This window comes from Felis catus, chromosome X, assembly GCF_018350175.1.
Source record: "Felis catus isolate Fca126 chromosome X, F.catus_Fca126_mat1.0, whole genome shotgun sequence".
Taxonomy (NCBI): Eukaryota; Metazoa; Chordata; class Mammalia; order Carnivora; family Felidae; genus Felis; species Felis catus.
In genome coordinates this window covers 53,537,184-53,557,162 of record NC_058386.1, presented here as the reverse complement: position 1 = coordinate 53,557,162, position 19,979 = coordinate 53,537,184, and the positions used below count along the sequence as shown (strand labels likewise).

The 19,979-nt window shown below is 36.4% G+C and overlaps 1 protein-coding gene across 2 annotated transcripts in view; it reads right to left on the bottom strand.

The window, feature by feature from the left end:
• Positions 1–19,979, bottom strand: part of HEPH (hephaestin) — an 83,859-nt gene that overhangs the window by 47,850 nt on the left and 16,030 nt on the right. For both annotated transcript variants that reach the window (XM_023249133.2, XM_004000574.5), the window contains 4 exons: positions 16,721–16,852; positions 12,738–12,949; positions 10,081–10,231; positions 7,477–7,689 (listed from right to left, as the gene is read on the bottom strand). In XM_023249133.2, coding sequence (XP_023104901.1) covers positions 7,477–7,689; positions 10,081–10,231; positions 12,738–12,949; positions 16,721–16,852 — 708 coding nt within the window. The remainder of the gene's footprint in view (positions 1–7,476; positions 7,690–10,080; positions 10,232–12,737; positions 12,950–16,720; positions 16,853–19,979) is intronic.

Below are 19,979 nucleotides of genomic sequence, written 5' to 3'. Positions count from 1 at the left end.
AGATGACTTTCTTAAAACATTTTTTTTTCATCATTCCTTCCCTTGCTGTCCATTACCTATCCCATCACTACAGATTCTTTTCTCCTGGTTTTCAAAGGCCTCTATGAGGTGGCTCCAGACTATGATCCAGTGCCAAATGCACCTAGTGATCCAAGTAAAGCTGTCCCTGACATCCCTTATCACATATCTCATTTCTATCTTGGAATTTTCGCTCATGTTGTTCCTCCCTAGAATGTACTCACCCACCCCTCCCCAAAATACCTAAGAGAGCTCACTCATTTTCCAAGACCCAACTCATGTTTCATTTCTTCTAGAAATCTCTCCATGACTATTCTGGCCCACAATGACTTCTACATTCTTGGCCTCTCTATTTTTAACTCATTTTACATCTAAACCACATGGTTAAGGACTAAGTGCTCCTCTCTTTACGAAAGAGTTTTTCACTCATTTATATACTTCTTGAAAGATTCTACTCTTTTCTTTCCACAACTACTCCCCAACTCTTCTCTGTCCCCTACTGTCCCACATCTATTCCATCAGTAAATCTTATCAGCTATTCCTCAAAAATTACCCTTTCATTTTCACCCTCACTCCCCTAGTCAAAACCACCATCATCTATCACATGGAAAACTTCAGTAGTATTCCAAATTTCTTCTCTGCTTCTTCCCCTTCCTTCTTCAACCATTCCTCACATAGGATTCAAGGCTCTCTTTAATGAATATTATTCAGAACACATTGCTCCGATGCTTTAAATGCTTCCTTTATACTAAGAATGCAATCCAATCTCCTAAGTATAGTCTATAAGACCCTACATAATATGAATCTTGCCAGCCTGATATAATGTCAGTCACTTTCCTAGCTTAACTACAATCCAATGGTACTGACCTTTCTGACCCTTGAAAATCTATGCTTCCTCCCAGTTTAGGACATTTTCACTTGCTTATCCCTCTGTTTGAAATATTCTGCTCAGAAAACTTTATATAGCTCTTTTCTCCTCATTATTTAGGCGTTATCTTAAATATCACATTCTCAAAGATGTCTTCCTGATCATCCTGTCTAAAGTAATGATGCTCGTATCATTTTATCACATCACTGTATTTTATTTCCTTCATGACATATATCCCAATCTAAATTTATTTTATTGTTTTATGTAGGTTTTGATGTGTTTATTGTGGATCTTTCCTGAGAATAAGAATCATTGTCTTTTCACCTTTATTCCCCAATGTTAACACATTGAAAATGTGTGATAAATACGTTTGAGTAAATAAATGTATATGCAAATGAATGCATATATAAACATATACGCTGCCCAAAGTCATAGATCAGAAGTTGGTGTGGGGAAGAAAGTCTGATGATCACTGAAGGGAATGAAACAAATAGAAGACATTCTAGGAAGTCATGTGACTTTGGACTGGTACATCATCTAAATTTTTTTCATATGAACATTGTTATCCAAGCCACTTTTTCAGCACTCCTCTGTCCTTGGAATCTGAGCCTCCTCCTAACTCTTTGACCACTTATTTGCTGGTTCCTTACTTTGACTTCTCTTTTCCTTCTTGGCTCTTAAATGTTGATTTCTGCTTTAAGTTTTCTTTCCTATCACTTTACATGCTTATGGACATGAACTATGAGACCATTCAAATTTGCTCCCCAAACTTTACATTTCTACCCATAACTACCTATTGTGAAATCCACGCCACTTGTATTTCATGAGGAACTTGAAGCTCAACATGCCTTAAAATGAGTACTTTCTCTGCAAACCTTATTACTCTGCCCTTGTTTCTGTATTTGCTCATTTGGTTAATGGTGCCACAAAACATATAATACATAAGCTAGAAAACTTGGGTGTCTTTTATTCTTGCTCAGCCCCTCAGAAAAGTTCTGTATTTTCTGTCAAATGTCCCTTAACTGTAACCCTTCTTTCCATGTTGCTTACACCCATTGGTAGCCTCTCATCACCTCTTGCAATAGCCTCTTACTTTACATCACTTAAGCCTTACTTCTCAGTATTCCTTCACAGGGCTGATAGTAACATTTTGCATGGGATTATTCTTTATTGTTTAAGACTGTCCTACATATTGCATAAAGTTTTAGCATCTCTGACTCCCATTTTCTAAATAATAATATGACCCCCTCCATATCCCCTGTCATTGTGACAACTAAAAGTACCTTCAAACATTTCCAAACAGTTTTTAGCATACTGCCTTGAGTTGAACGTCACTGAATAAAACCAATTTATGTAACCTTTCTCAGGCAGATGATTCTACCAAGTCACTATCATAAGCTTCCTGCTGCCTATAATAATGCTCCCTTCACCCCCCCCCATCCCCTTTCTTTGCTGGGTGACAGTTTACTCATACTTAAATGCTCAGTTTGAAGGCCTGATTCTCTAGGAAAGCTTTACTCTACAAGTCAGACAGAATTTGTTATAGCTTGCTGTGTATTACCATAGCTCTTGGGACAATGGTGTCATCATTTCCATTTCACAATAACTATGAGCTGCCTAATTCATCTTTACATCCCTATATCTAGACCAGTAAGTGGAAGAAAACATATTAATCATGTTTTGTGAAAATTTAATTGTAAAATAAAAGGAAAATAAGATGTGAAGACTAAAAATGAAGGAAAAACAGAGAGGAAGACATAGAGAAATAAAAGATATATACAGATTGGAAGAAAAAGGATAAAGAAGAAAACAGGAAGAAGGGGAAAGAAAAGACATAAATAAAAGAGAAAGAAAGAAAAATGAATAAAAAGGGAAGGTAATGGGAAAGAAGGAAAGTCAAAAAAGGAGGGGAAAACAAAGGAAGAAAGAAAAGTTGAAAAAAGGTGAAAATAAAGGGAAGGGAAGTAAAAAAGAGAAAGAAAAAAGAAGAAAGAAGAGAGATAAAAAGAATGGAAGAAAAAAAAGAAAAAAAGAGACAGAAACTAATATACATAAAAATAGATGGGAGTAGAAGAAGGAAAGAATGAACAAATGAAGAGAGATAAGAAATGAGAGATAAAAAGACATAAGAAAGGAAACAATAAAACTAAAAGGCAGACTACAGAATGGAAGAAGATATTTGTAAATGACGTCTGATAAAGGGTCAGTAGCCAATATCTTATAAATAACTTATCAAATTCAAAACCCCACAAAATAAACAATCCAGTTAAAAATGGGTAGAAGACATGAACATACATTTTTCCAAAGAAGACATCCAGATGGCTAACACACACATGAAAAGATGCTCAACATCACTCATCATCACTCATCATCAGGGAAATGCAAATCAAAACCATGATGAGATAGCACCACACACCTGTCAGAATGGCTAAAATTAACAACACAGGAAACTACAGATATTGGTGAGGGTGTGGAGAAAGGGAAACCCTCTTGCACCATTGGTGGGAATGCACTGGCACAATCACTCTGGAAAACAATATGGAAGTTAGTCAAAAAGTTAAAAATAGAACTACCTTATGACACAGCAATTGCACTATTTGCCCAAAAGATACAAAAATATAGATTTGAAGGGTCACATGCACCCTGATGTTTACAGCAGCATTGTCAATAATAGCCAAATGATGGAGAGAGCTCAAATGTCCATCAACTGTTGAATAAAGAAGATATATCCATATATAGTATTATAACATATATATGTAATACATATATAATATGTATTTTAATAAATAATATAATATATAATATTATATATTATATATAATATATACTGGAATATTACTCAACCAATAGTGATATCTTGCTATTTGCAACAATGTGTATGGAGCTAGAGTGTATCATGCTAAGTGAAATAAGTCAGCTAGTATATATTTATATCATCTTTATGCATTCATCAGTCGATGGACATTTGGGCTCTCTCCATAGTTTGGCTGTTGTTAACAATGCAGCTCTAAACTTTGGAGTGCATGTGACCCTTCAGATCTGTACTTTTATATCCTTTGGGCAAATACCTAACAGTGCAATTCCTGGTCATAGGGTTGTTCTATTTTTAATGTTTTGAGTAACTTCCATACTATTCTCCAGAACGGCTGCACCAGTTTGCATTCCCACCAATGGTGCAAGAGGGTTCCGCTCTCTTCACATCCTCATCAATAGCTGTTGTTTCTTGAGTTGTTAATTTTAGCCATTCTGACAGATGTGAGGTGATATCTAATCATGATTTTGATTTGCATTTCCCTGATGATGAGTGATGTTGAGCATCTTTTCATGTGTCTGTTAGCCATCTGGATGTCTTCTTTGGAAAAATGTATGTTCATGTCTTCTGCCCATTTCTTAGCTGGGACATTTTGTGTGTGTGTTTTGAGTTTAATATGTTCTTTATAGATTTTGGACACTAGCCCTTTATCATGTATGTCACCTGCAAATATCTTCTCCCATTCTGTAGGCTGCCTTTAAGATTCCTTCACTGTTCAGAAGCTTTTTATCTTGATTAGGTCCCAATGCTTCATGTTTGCTTTTGTTTACCTTGCCTTCAGTGACATTTCTAGTAAGAATTGCTTGGGCTAAGAAAAAAAGCCTGTGGTAAAAATCCTCTAGGAATTTGATGGTTAATGTTTCCTATATTAAACTGTAATTTTTTCAATATGATATTATCTGTTATTAACATGAAGCATGTGGTTGAATATTGTTTACTGTTAAATATTTTTATTTAAAGATAATAATTAGAATTTTTATTATTAAATATTTGAAGTAAAAAAAAGATAAGAAAAACAAAGAGGATGGGTGAGGAAGAGGAGAAATGAGAAACGGCAGGAAAAAGGGGCAGTGGAAAGAAAACAAGATTTTAAAGGAGGGAATAGAGGAATGATGAATAAGGAAAGCTCCAATGATGAAGGAAAGGAAAGACACCCTGAAGGACAGGGCAATAATAAATAATGAATTCTTCTCTTTGCTGCTGAGAAATCTAACGTGAATTGGGTGGAAATAAGACATTACAAGCCCTAGATTTTTATCTTCCAGTTTCCCTGTCTATTAAAATTCCAGTATCATTAGTTGTATTGGAAGCGATGAGGTATGCAAGATAATATTTTAAATACAATTGTTCATTTTTATTAAATGTAACTTTATTTAAATTTAAAGTAAATAAAAAAGGATTAAAAATCACCAATAAACCCACATGAATCAAACACTTTTAACCTTTTGCTGCATTTTTTCTGGGGATTTGTTTTTCTAGTTTGTTAAACATAACTGTAAGCCTCCAGTACACAAAATGTTGAATATTCATGGTGGTGTTTTTAAGGCATCTGCAAAGTTACTTAATTACATATGTATATTTACCAATCCCCATTGCTACTCCTTCCTCTAGAATTCCAAAGCCAAATTCTAGTGCTGGCTTTTCCATTAACTCAGTATTTTTGTCTTGGGTTTGGAGAGCTACTCCCAACGGTCTCTCTCAATCTTCATTGGATATCAAGCCCCCAGGGAAAGAATGAAGGAAACTTCAGATTCAAGAGATCATCTAGGAGTAAGAATTAATAGAACTTGATAGGGAAAGGGCAAGACAGTAAGAAAAAAAAATAAAGCCAAGGTATTTAACCTGAGTAAATCATCACCCCCTCCATCCAGGTCTCTGTCTTTCCTCTCATTAGTAAAGTAACTAAATTGAGATTTCAAAAGTGTTCTACCACTTCCAACAATTTATTACTCATTAATTATTCATAAAGAAAAAAGAGTTTGAAAGATCTGGAAAATGCAAAGGTAAAAAGAGTCTGGGCTTTTGCTAATATTTAAGGGATATTGGACCAAGAGTAACCTTTCAAGTCTTTAATAAACCCATTCACTCCCTCTCCCCCCATATCACCAATTATAATGTTTTTAAACCATCTACAACAACCCTCCTTGGGACTCCTTTTGTGTGGGTACAAAAATAATTTCATTTATCCAATGTAAGAGTAAGCATAGGGACACATATAAACTTGGCTGAGGAGCCTGGCTAATTTTGCAGGAAGGAGAGTAAACATAGGGTTTGGTTTTGGGATCAAGGATAGAGAGGAGGGTCTTTTTTCTTCCCCTTCACCTTTTGCTTCTTTGACTTCTCTGCCTGCCTTCCTTATTTCTTCCTTCCTTCCTTCCTTCCTTCCTTCCTTCCTTCCTTCCTTCTTTCCTTCTTTCCTTCCTGGAAAGTCTTTTCATTTAGAAGTTTTCCACCCTAGGCCTTACTACAAGCATTTGTGTCTGTTTTTTTTTTCATCTCCATAAACCATTGTTTCTAATTTTCTAACACCATCTCTCCTTAACCAAGAAAGTATCCCCCAGGTAGATGGCCATCAATGAAGTTCCAAGAAGTCTGTGGAGACCAGCTTTATGTCAAATGTTTTTCAAATGTAGTGCCAGAAGGAAATTATTAAATTGTCAAGAAAACTTGTTTGGCTTACGATTTTTTTTCCAAACACTAATGGAATTTACAGAACTAAAATAAAAGTTTAGTGGAGACTGTATGGAATTCACAAATTTTTCTGAAAACGCTATTGCCACCTACTGCCTAAAAAAATAATACACTACAAACTGCAAAGAAAAAGTACTATTGCATTATAAAATGTCAGACATAGATGGAATCTAAAGAAATATTCTTGAAAACTAAGAACAATCCGAAGGTTGATGGGGGGTGGTAAAGAGGGGAGTGTGGGTCATGGGTATTGAGGAGGGCACCTGTTGGGATGAGGACTAGGTGTTGTATGGAAACCAATTAGACAATAAATTCCATATTAAAAAAAAGAAATATTCTAGCTAATTTTCTTTATGAAAGAAAGATATGGAAATGAGGGAAAGGGATAGACAAAGAGAGGGAAGGGGAGGGGCATGAACAATGGGAGAGAGGGAGGGAGAGAAAGGAAAGGAAAGAGGGAGGAAAAAGGGAATATGGGAAAGGAAAGGGAGGGAGGAAGTGAGGGGGCTGGACAGAGAAAGAAAAGAATGATGAAATGCAGCCACAGGGTGGGGGTTGGTTAGACCACAATTAAATAGCAAATTAATTAAATACCTTGGGCTAAAAGGTTTTATGTTCTGATTCCTGGGCTGAATTTGTTACAGCACACCCCACCCCACTCCCACCAGAAGTTTGCACAAATCTTCATAGAATATCAGAGTTAAAAGCACTTTATAGATAGGTACATCTTGTGGACCTCCCTCACAATGCAAGGATTTTAGCTATAAAATCTCTATATAGCTATGGGACTACACAGTTAAGTCCACCCTCTACCCATATAAGAATTGCCCTGTTGTTGGGCAGTATCCATATTTCTTTCCTGTTGTTCCAGAAAAGAACTTCCTTAGCTCTTTACTTTTTGCCTACAGCTAAGAAAAAATCCAAATAACCAGAACAGAGTGCACATTAAGGAGAGAGGAGATAAGAGTGTTTTGAAAACTTCCCATGAACCCTTAACTTGTCCTCTTTTCTCTTCACCTTCCCCCCCTCACCCAGCACCATACCCAACAGAGCCTCTCAGCATAGGGACAGCTGTTGAGTCACTTACCAGGGTTTTCAGGCTGCATGATGGCCATGACAAAGGTATGAGGAAAGAGCATGGCTGCACTCTTCCTCATGCCCTGAAGCTGCACAGTGTTGCCCTGGAACACGACCCCATGCACATCAGTCTCTGTGCCCAAGCCAAGCAGGTGCCAGGCCACTGTGTCACCCTTGCACATGTCCAGCCTGGGCAGGTTAGAGAACAGAAACCCATTAATGGCTGGAAAACAAAAACACAACACAAAACAGGAAGATGAGAACAGATTCTTCAAGCACTGGCCAGGAGCATAGCATCAGTTCTGTACTACGGTTTCCCATAATTTGAAATGTTGGATTCATCCTCAACTTCTCTGCCTTCTTCCCTAAGCCACTTTAGTTCTACTTATGAAGATCTGCCTCCTTGAGATAAGGGCCCAGCTGTCCTTTCTGAACTCACCCCCTGTAACTCTTATATCACACTTCACGTTCTTGCAAAACTGAAATTCTTTCCACTACCACAACTCTTTCACACACACACACACACACACACACACACACACACACCAGCGTCTATTATTCCCACTCTTTTGAAACTCTCCTCCGTTGGCTTCTGTGACGCCACACTTTCCTGGTTTTCTTACAACCTCTCTGATTGTTTCTCTTTCATCTTGTTCTTGTTCTTCATCCATCCTGAAAGTATTGGGGTTTCCTCAAGTTTCCATATTCATCTTTCAATCTGTCTCTTTTTCTTTACTTCACTGCTACAGCCTAGTATCTTGCTCTCATAATTTCTGTCCTGAACTCCTGAAAAAACCCTCTCCCTGGTACCCTTGCCTTCAGTCTATCCTCCTACCCTATCTCACACAGAGGAACACACTATTCCTGTGAGCTCTATTTGTCTCTGTATCCCTCTGTAGCCTTAAAGATGCTAGGTGTTTATAAACACATGTTGAGTTTTCACATGCTATTCCCTCTGCCTGGAATAACATTTTCCTCTAGTTTCTCTACAGCAAACTGCTACTCATCCATTATACCTCAGCTCAAATGTCAACTCCCCTGTGAAGCAGGGCTACTTCTCTCTCCCCCCCACCATGTCTCTCTGTGTGTGCCTCTCTCTCTCTCCTTCTCTCTCATTTCCATGAAATTTCCCCCTACAAAATTCTTCCATATCACTTATCACAGAGTCCAATGATTTACTTACAAATGTATCTCCCATACTAGATTGACCTAGAAGCAAGCACATTTTTCTATATTTGTGTGACTGCCCAAGCACCTGGCATATTGTCTGGTACTACTCAGGTGCTTCATAAAGTCAAACTGAAATGAACTTGGTTCACAGGACTTGTTTACTTTTTCCAGCTGATATAACTGGTTATGAGAACCAAAGAGACAGTCAAAAGGCAACACAGTCATTCATGACTCCCTCCCTTTCTTCACACTCCTTTTGAAAATATAGGGAGGTCTGCTTAAAACTGACCCCCTTTTAATGTCCTCACATCCACTGGAATCACCTTTAATGAGTAATCCTACTTGACAATTCTTCAAAATGCTGATGAGAATGTTGCTAATCTCCTGATTCTGCTTCCATTGCCTGTAATGTATAATTGCAAACCTATTTAGCTTCCAAAACCAGCTCCAGCACTCTCTTCTCCCAGGAATCCCTCAATTGGATTGTTCCTCATTAACGTTCTCCTATGAACTCCATGTCACTTGAGAGCTGTTTCACATAATTTAGCACTTCATTATAATTGATCTTGTATTGTTCTATAATTATTTCATGTGTGTTATTAGTCTTATTTCATTGCAAAATGTTGGGAGCTCTTTGCAAACTGGGACCATGTCTTCACATTTACTCACTCACCCACTTACATACCTACCCATTAATTTGGTAGTTCACTTGTTCATTAAACATTTACTGTGTATTAGAAAATGTAGACTATACAGAGAGCAGCAAACAATACCCACCTTTCAGGAAAGTACACTCTAGCAGAAGTCAAAAGCCATGTAACAAATTACTATATAGAACATGCTATTAAAATAGTCTGATCAAATTGAATAGTGGTTCAGAAGAGGGTGTCATTATCCTGGGATTGGGTGCTAAAAATGGTTACATGGATTAAGTCGCTTTTGAGTAAGACCTTCGGGGATGGAAAGAATTTCCACAAGCTAAAGGAAAAAGTATAAGGAAAGGCGCTTCAACTGGAGGGCAAAGCATTGTAAAAGCATGAAGTCAGAAAAGTACAAGGTATGTCTATATAGAGAAAAATAGTCCTGTTTGGCAGGAATATGGAGTTGGGGAGTAAGGATAGTGGTCAATAACAGAAAGAGGTAAGACTGGAAGGGTATCATCCCAGCTTACTCTCTTCACTCTCTGGTGGATGCCTTGTTTGCAATTCTCATTTCATAGCACCTTTTTCCAATGCCCCCCATACTTTGTAACACAAGATAGAGCCCAAGAAGGCACAAAATATAAGATCTGTTGTCTTAGATTGAATTATTCAATCTAGCTCATATTTTGGGTAGAGCTGACCATGGGATCAGTGCTTTCACAGATGGGACATGATTATGTTTAGGTTAGGTTTTTACTTGTAACCTCTCAATTGTAGCTCAGGGGAAAAAACACTCTCCATACCATGCATCCGATTGGAGTCTTGGAAGCCTTTGACATCCTCTGAGAGCAGTCGGGAATCCAACATAGCAGTTGCTTGATTGGCATTGCTGTACCAGCTCTTGTTCTCATCCAACACAGTGAAAAGGAGAAAAAATTCCTTATCCACCCCTTTCTGTAGGTCCATGGTAGAGAACATAGGAAAAAAATGACAATGGTTTCAGCAGTTGTGAGTTGTGCAGCTCTAGACCTAAGAAGCCCCGATTTTTCCTATTTATTTTTTGAGATACAGAATGATGCCCATTCCTCCTGCTTAGGGTTGTAGTTGTTGCTACACAGTTTTTCCTTTGGAAATTTCAATTTTCTAAATATTTATTTTTGAAAGAGAAAGAGACAGAGTGAAAGAGGGGAAGAGGCAGAGAGAGAGGGAGACACAGAATCTGAAACAGGGTCCAGGCTCCAAGTTGTCATCACAGAGCCAGACGCAGGGCTAAAACCCACAAACGGTGAGATCATGACATGAGTTGAAGTTGGATGCTCAACCAACTGAGCCACCCAGGCGCCCCTCCTCTGGTAATTTCAAACTGAAGGTGGGTGAAAGAGGTCAAAATAAAATAAAGTGACGAGACTGGAGGGGAGGAATATATGAAAGTGAACATGAAGAGGCACAAGATGGGGATTATGGAGAAATAAAGAGTGATAGAAGAGAGCATAGAGTCACCCGGGGAAAGGTGGCTTGGAGATCAAGAGAAGACTCTGAAGAAAATAAGAGAAAAGGGTATATAATTATTATTAATGTACTATTATTATTATGATGATGATGATCATTATCATTATCCTCACTATTATTATTACTTCTAACATTTACTGAGTGCTTATTATATATCAGATACTGTGATAAAGAAACTTCACATGGATTATTTTAATTAATCCTTGCAAAAACCCAAGATACTGACTTTTATTGTTAACCTTTACTACAGATATAGAAGCTGAGGCAATGGGAGGTTAAGTAACTTGCCCAAGGTTATACAGCTAGAAATGGTGAGATGGAAATAAAAGAACACAAACAAATATTAAAATACATTTAGGAATTAGGATCACACTGGATAGTGACATGCAGAAGTATGAAATTGCACACTTTCTTACATCATACACAACAATAAATTCAAAATGGTTACAAGACCTGAATGTGAGACAGGAAACCATCAAAATCCTACAGGAAAACACAGACAACAACCTTTTTAACCTCAGCCACAACTTCTTACTAGACATGTCTCCAAAGGCAAGAGAAATAAAAATGGACTATTGGGACCTAATCAAGATAAAAAAAAAAAACAAAAAACAAACAAAAAAACCTGCACAGTGAAGGAAACAAAACAAGAAAGGCAACACATATAATGGGAGAAGATATTTGCAAATGATATCAGAAAAAGAGTTAGTATCCAAAATCTATAAAGAACTTACAAAACTCAACACCCTAAACACAAATAACACAGTTAAGAAATGGGCAGAAGACATGAATGGACACTTTTCCAAAGGAGACATCCAGATGCCTAACAGACACATGAAAAGATGCTCAACATCACTCTTCATCAGGGACACACAAATCAAAATCACAAAGAGATACCATCTCACACCTGTCAGAGTGGCTAAAATTAACAACTCAGGAAACAGCAGATGTTGGTGAAGATGCAGAGAAAGGGGAACACTTTTGGACTGTTGGTGGGAATGCAAACTGGTGCAGCCACTCTGGAAAATGGTATGGAGGTTCCTCAAAAAATTAAAAATAGAACTACGCTATGACCCAGCCATTGCACTACTAGATATTTATCCAAAGGATACAAAAATGCAAATTTGAAGAGGCATATGCACCCTAAAGTTTATATGCTATCAACAATAGCCATTTATGGAAAGAGCCCAAATGTCCATCAACTGATATAAATGGATAAAGAAGATGTGGTTTATATAAACAATGGAATATTACTTGGCAATGAAAAAGAATGAAATCTTGCCATTTGCAATAACGTGGATGGAACTAGAACATAATACTAACTGAAATAAGTCAGTCAGAGAAAGATGAATATCATATGATTTCACTCATATGTGGAATTTGAGAAACATGACAGATGAACATAGGGGAAGGGAAGGAAAAATAAGATAAAAAAAGAGAGGGAGGCAAACCATAAGAGACTCTTAAATACAGAGAGAAAACTGCAGGTTGCTGGAGGGGAAGTGGGTGGGAGAATGGGTTAAGTGGGTGATGGGCATTAAGAAAGGCACTTGGGATGAGCACTGGGTATCATATTTAGAGTTGAATCAGGGCTCTATTCCCAAATCCATGACAACAGCATGTGTTAATTAACTTTAATTTACATTTAAAAATTAGAAAAAAACTATTTAAAAAATTAAGATCAAGGTTTAGAGGAAGGTGAGGTTTAAAAAATGAGGAGGTGATGAGAGGATAAAGAATAGAAAGGAATAGAAACAAAGAAAGATATTTGTGAATGAAAGAATACCATGCAAAATAGCATGAGGTCACCAAGTATCCATTTCTGATTAAATAGCTTGGTTATTTTTTCCATTCCCTTATCTCTAGAACACATTCCATTTTTAACTCCTATTTAACAACATAGCCTTGTCTTCTTCCCAGCAGGCTTTCCATCCATAAACCTTGGCAATACCTGTTTACCATCTGCATTCAAGGCACCAGCCTTGCACACCAATAGGGGCCCCACCAGACCAGAATTCGTATCTCTTATGGGATCTGCAGCAGAGAAGTACATCCAGGTGAGACAGGCAGGATCCTGAGCAGCAGGGCCAGCGTGAGAGGGGACTGTCCAGCGATATGTTACTTTCTCAAAGGGCTTGGCCACCAAGCCAAGGTTGGATGAGCCTGCAGGGAAAAATATGACTAATTATCATATTTGCTACAGTGAGAATCAACAGCTCCAAAGAGTGTGGTTAATATTATAAACCACAAGGTATTTTTGAGCAGCAGCAATATACAATATAGAATATTAAAAAGAATCCTTGGTAGGAGTGAAGAGACCAAAGTTAGTTTCTGATTCTGTTAATGGTTGTTATGCAAACTGGGGAAATTTAAACTTTGCCAAGTTACAGTTTTCTAAACTCATAGGACTGAAGGATTAAAAGGGCCTTTAAAACTTATTTGGCCTCTTTGGTTAGGTTTATTCCTAGGTGTCTTTTGTTTTTTGGTGCAATTGTAAATGAGATCAATTCCTTGATTTCTTTCTGCTGTTTCATTATTGGTGTATAGAAATGCAACCAATTTATGTAGGTTGATTTTACATCCTGTGTCTTTGCTGAACTCACGTATCAGTTCTAGCAGTTTTTTGGTGGAGTCTTTCAAATTTTCCATGTAAAGTGTCATGCCATCTATGAAGAATGAAAGTTTGATTTCTGTATGCTGAAAACCATAGAAAATTTATGAATAAAGTTGAAGAAGACACAAACAAATGGAAAAACATTCCATCCTCATGGATTGGAAGAATAAATATTGCTAAAATGTTGATACTACCCAAATCAATCTACACATTCAATACAATTGCTATCAAAATAACATTAGCATTATTTACAGAGCTAGAACAAACAGTCTTAAAATTTGTATGGAACCAGAAAAGATCCCAAATACCCAAAGTAATGTTGAAAAAGGAAACCACAACTGGAAGCATCACAATTCCAGACTTCAAGCTTCATTACAAGGCTGTATTAATTAAGACAGTATGGGACTGGCACAAAAGCAGACATGTAGATCAGTGGATCATAACAGAGAACCCAGAAATGGACTGACAAATCTATGGCTAACTAATCTTTGACAACGCAGAAAAGAGTATCCAATGGAAAAAAGACAGAATCTTCAGGAAATAGTGTTGGGAAAACTGGACAGCGACATGCAAAAGAATGAACCTGGAACACTTTCTTACAGCATACACAAAAATAAATTCAAAATGGATGAAAGACCTAAATGTGAGACATTAAACCATCAAAGCCCTACAGAAGAAAACAGGCAGCAACTTCTTTGACCATGGCCACAGGAAATTCTTCCTAGACATGTCTCCAGAGACAAGAGAAATAAAATGAACTATTGGAACCTCATCAAGATAAAAGTCTTCTGCATAGCAAGGGAACAATAAACAAAACTAAAAAGCAACCAACAGAATGGGAGAAGATTTTGCAAATGATATATCAGAAAAAGGGTTAGTACCCAAAATCCATAAATAATTTATCAAACTCAATACTCAATAAACAAATAATCCAGTGAAGAAATGAATAGTGAAGACATGAATAGACACTTTTCCAAAGACATCCAGATGCCTAACAGACACATGAAAAGATGCTCAATATCACTCATCATCAGGGACATACAAATTAAAGTCATAAAGAGATACCATTTCACACCTGTCAGAGCGGCTAAAATTAACAACTCAGGAAACAGCAGATGTTGGTGAGGATGCAGAGAAAGGGGAACTCTTTTGGACTGTTGGTAGGAATGCAAACTGGTGCAGCCACTCTGGAAAACAGTATGAAGGTTCCTCAAAAAATTAAAAATAGAACTACGCTATGACCCAGCCATTGCACTACTAGGTATTTATCCAAAGGATACAAAAATGCAAATTTGAAGAGGCATATGCACTTCAATGTTTATAGCAGCACTATCAACAATACAAAGTTACTGAAAGTGCCCAAATGTCCTTTGACTGATAAATGGATAAAGAAAATGTTGCATGGGAGCACTTGGTGGCCCAATTGGTTAAGCATCCAACTTCAGCTCAGGTCATGATCTCGTGGTTTGTGAGTTTGAGCCCTATATTGGGATCTGTGCTAATAGCTCAGAGACTGGAGCCTACTTTGGATTCTGTGTTTCCCTCTTTCTCTGCCCCTCCCTCACTCACACTCTATCTCTTTCTCAAATATAAACTTCAAAACAATATAAAAAAGTAGGCAGATGTGGCTATATATATATATATATATAGTCATTTATCCATTCACCTATTGATAGGCACTTCGTCTTCTTCCATAGTTTGGCTATTGTAAATAATGCTGCTATACACATAAGGGTGTGTGTATCCCTTTAAATTAGTGTTTTGAGGAATTTTTAAAGTTTTTATTATTTAAAGTTTAGTTCACTAAAATACAGTGTAATATTAATTTCAGGTGTACCATATAGTAATTCACCGCTTCCATACAACACTCAGTGCTCATCACAATAAGTGCACTCCTTAGTCCCCATCATCTATTTCACCCATCCCACATCCACCTTCCCTCCAGCAACCAATAATTTGGTCTTTTCCACTGTGGTCAGGAACAAGATAATGATGTTCACTCTTACCAATGTTATTTAACATTGTACTGGAAGTCCTAGCCACAACCAGACAACAAAAGAAATTAAAAAAGAAATCAAAATCACCAAGGAAGAAGAAAAACTTTAAATATTTGCAGATGACATGATATTCAATGTAGTGTTTTTTGTATTTTGTGGGTGTATACCCAATATGAAATTAATGGATCATAGGGTAGTTCTAATTTTCACTTTTTGAAAAACCTCCATACTGTTTTCCATAGTGGCTGCACCAGTTTGCATTCCAACCAACAGTGTAAGAGGGTTCTCGTTTCTCCACATTCTCACCAACACCTGTTGTTTCTTGTGTTTTTGATTTTTGTCATTCTGACAGGCATGAGGTGATATCTTATTGTAGTTTTATTTGCATTTCCCTAATGATGAGTTGTGTTGAGCATCTTTTCATGTGTCTGTTGGCCTTCTGGATGTCTTATTTGGAGAAATGTCTGTTCATATCTTCTGTCCATTTTTAATTGAATTATTTATTTTTTTGAGTGTTGAGTTGTATGAGTTCTTTATATATTTTGGATACTAACCTTAAAGGCCATATATGAAAAACCTACAGAGAACATAATACTCAATCGGTGAAAACTGACAGCTTTCCCCCTAAAGTCAGAAACAAGGAAAGGATGTCCACTCACTACTTTCATTCAACATAGTACTGGAATTTCTAGCCACAGCAATTAGACAACAAAAAGAAATAAAAAGCACCCAAATTGGTAATAAAGAAGTAAAACTTTCACTGTTTGCAGATGACATGATACTATCTAAAAAAAACCCTAAAGATTCCACAAAAAAGATACTGGCAATGGCAAATTAATTCAGTAAAGTCCAGGATACACAAATTAAATGTGCAGAAATCTGTTGCATTTCTATACACTAATAATGATATAGCAGAAAAAAAATTAAGAAATAATCCCATTTACAATTGCACCAAAATAAGAACCTAGAAATCAACCTAACCAAAGAAGTGAAAGACCTGTACTCTGAAAACTATAAAACACTGATGAAAGAAACTGAAGACAAAACAAAGAAATTGAAAGACATTCCATGCTCATGGATGGGAAAAACAAATATCATTGAAATGTCAATCATATTGAAATATATATGTGAAACATATTTGAAAGAATATGTCTCTTTTTTATCCCAGCTCTGCTTCACTGTAATATCATACATGCATTCAGCAATATCCATGCAAGGCAATTAATTCTGTCTCTTCCCTCATTTCCTCCCCTATTTATTTGTCCTCAAGAGCTACTTGATATTTACTGCAGCCCACATCAGTTGGAAACCCTGCTTGCTCACCATTATTGTACACTGTTCCTTCGTAATCTTTCTCATAAAAGACTCCATGAGGCTGTATGCTGAATGGCTGGGAAGCACGGTTGTAAAAGATCACCTGGATGGTGTCACCCACCTCAGCCCGGATCACTGGTCCTGGAAGATGGAAAGGAGAGACAATGGGAATGAAAACAGAGATGACCAGGGAGGATGGAAACAAAATAAGAGGGAGGGAAAGAAAAAGGAAGTGAAAAAGATAAACCCTCCCTGTGTAATAATAAAAATAATCCCTTATAAGTGTGTTGCAATTGACAGCTATAAAAAACTTCTTTTTTAAATTCATTATCTCATTTGGATCTTCAAACATTATATTGGGGATATTTTTATTTTACAAATGTGGAAACTGCAGCTCAGAGAGGTTGAATTGATGTTCCCAAATTCAAATAACTGATTAGAAACAGATCATGACTTAAAGCCAAGTCTTTCACCCACCCCCACTGTCAGGTTCAATCCCATTTCCCTTACGTTTGTTGCCCCAATTCCCATACCTGCATTTCCTAGTAAGATACATCTAACTATCTGATCTTGCCTCAAGCCTAAACCAATTCTGAGCATATAAAATTATTATATCCTCTATCCAGGTCCTGAACTAGGTAGTTGAGCCATGATTCATGGAGCCTTTTTTGTTCCACTATTCACCACCTCTAACTTAGCTCAGTCATCTTTGAGATTAACCAGAAGTACCAAGACAATACCCTGAGCATTTGTGCAGGCTTAAACCCTAGTTCAGTGTTTCTGGCTTGTTTTCTACTCACTTTCCACACCTAATGCTGCACCTATGATCCAAGAATCAAATGAAAATGAAAACACAGCATAGCAAAATGTGATGCCATGGAAAATGTGCTAAGGGAGACCTTTATAACTATAAATATTTACATTGAAAAAACAACTCAAATCAACAACTTACTTTACAAATTAAAGAATTAGGAAAAGAAAACAAACTAAATCCAAAAATAGAAGAAGGAAGAAACTGATAAAGACTAGATCAGAGATAAATAAGATATAGAAAAGAAAAACAATAAAGAAAATCAATGAAACCAAAAGTTGGTTCTCTGAAAAGATCAACAAAATTGACTAACTGTCACAGATATGGATTAAGAGAAAATAGATAAGACTCAAATTACTAAAATAAGAAATAAAAGTGAAGACTTTATTACCAATTCTACAGAAATAAAAAATATTGTAAGATAGTACTATGAATGATTGTACACTGACAAATTGGGTAACCTAGATGAAATGGAAAAAGCTCTAGAACAGAAAACCTACCAAGACTAAAGCATAAAGAAATAGAAAATCTGAATAGAATTGTAACTAGCAAGGGTATTTTCTTCTTTATTTTTATTTTTACTTTAACTTCAGTGTAGTTAACATACAGTGTTATATTAGCTTCAGGTGTATAATATAATGATTCAACACTTCAATACAACATCTGGTGCTTATCACAAGTGCCCTCCTTAATCCCCACCACCTATTTCACCCATCCCCCCCACGCACCTCCCCTCTGGTAACCAACAGTTTTTTCTTTATAGTTAAGAGTCTGTTTCTTGTTTTGCTTCTCTATTTCTTTCTCTCTCTCTCTTTGTTTTCCTTTGCTCATTTGTTTTGTTACTTAAATTACACATAGAAGTCAAATCATATGGTATTTATCTTTCTCTGACTGACATTTTTCATTTAGCATTATACTCTCTAGCACCATCCATGTTGGTGCAAATTGCAAGCTTTCATTATTTTTTATGGCTGAATTATATATAAAGAAGATATATGTGTGTGTGTGTATATATATATATATGTATATGTATATACATATGTGTGTATATGTATATATATGTACATATGTATGTACATATATATATATACACACACACATACATATATATAGATAGATAGATGTATATCTATACCTATCTATCTATATATCTTCTTATATAAATGGACACTTGGGCTGCTTCCATAATCTGCTTATTGTAAGTAATGCTTCTATAAACATACAGATGGTTGTATCCCTTTGGTTTAGCATTGTATTTTGATTTAGTGTTTATATTTTGGGGGTAGATATGCAGTAGTGTGATTACTGGATTCTAGGGTAGTTCTATTTTTAACTTTTTATGGAACCTCCATACTGTTTTCCAAAGTGGGTGCACCACTTTGCATTCCCACCAACTGTGCAAAAGGGATCTCTTCTCTCCAAATTCTTGTCAACACTTGTTGTTTCTTGGGTTTTTGATTTTAGCTACTCTGACAGGTGTGAGGGGATACCTCATTGTAGTTTGGACTTGTATTTCCCTAATGATGAGTAATGTTGAGCATCTTATCATGTGTCTGTTGGGTATCTCAATGTCCTCATTGGAGAAATGTCTGTTCATTTATTCTGCCCATGGTTAATTGGATTATTTGTTTTTGAGTGTTGAGTTGTGTAACTTCTTTATATATTTTAGATACTAATTCCTTATTGGATAATAATTTGCAAATATTAGGTTGATAATTTGCAAATAGGGTAAGATGCCCTTTAGCTTTGTTGACTGTTTCCTTCACTGTGCAGAAGCTTTCTTATTTTTATGTTGTCCCAATAGTTTATTTAGCTTTATATCCCTTGCCTTAGTATACATATCTAGAAAAAGGTTGATACCGCCAATGTCAGAGACATTTATGCTTGTGCTCTCTTCTAGGATTTTTATGATTTCAGGTCTCACATTTAGGTCTTTAATCCATTTTGATTTTATTTTTGTGTATAGTGTAAGAAAGTGGTGCAGTTCCATTATTTTGCATGTAGCTGACCAGTTTTGCCAATATTTGTTGAAGAGACCTTTTCTGTGGGAACAGTCTTTTAAACATATAATGCTGAGAAAACTGGATTTCCACATGCAAAACAATAAAGTGGGACTTCTATTTAATACCTCATTACCATATATAAATATTAACTCAAAATATATTCAAGACGTAAATTTAAGATCTAAAACTATACAACTCTGGTAAGAAAACATATGGTGAAATCTTCCCAACATTTGCTTTGCTAATGATTTCTTAGATATGACACAAGAAGCATAGGTAATAAGAGAAAAAAAATAAACATAATGAATTTCAGTATTTTTTTAACTGTGCATCAAAATACACTATAAACAGAGTTAAAAACCACCCACAGAATGGGAAAAAAATATTTGCAATTCCTAAGTCTGATAGGAGATTAATATCAATAATGCATATGGAACTCCTAAAAATCAACAAC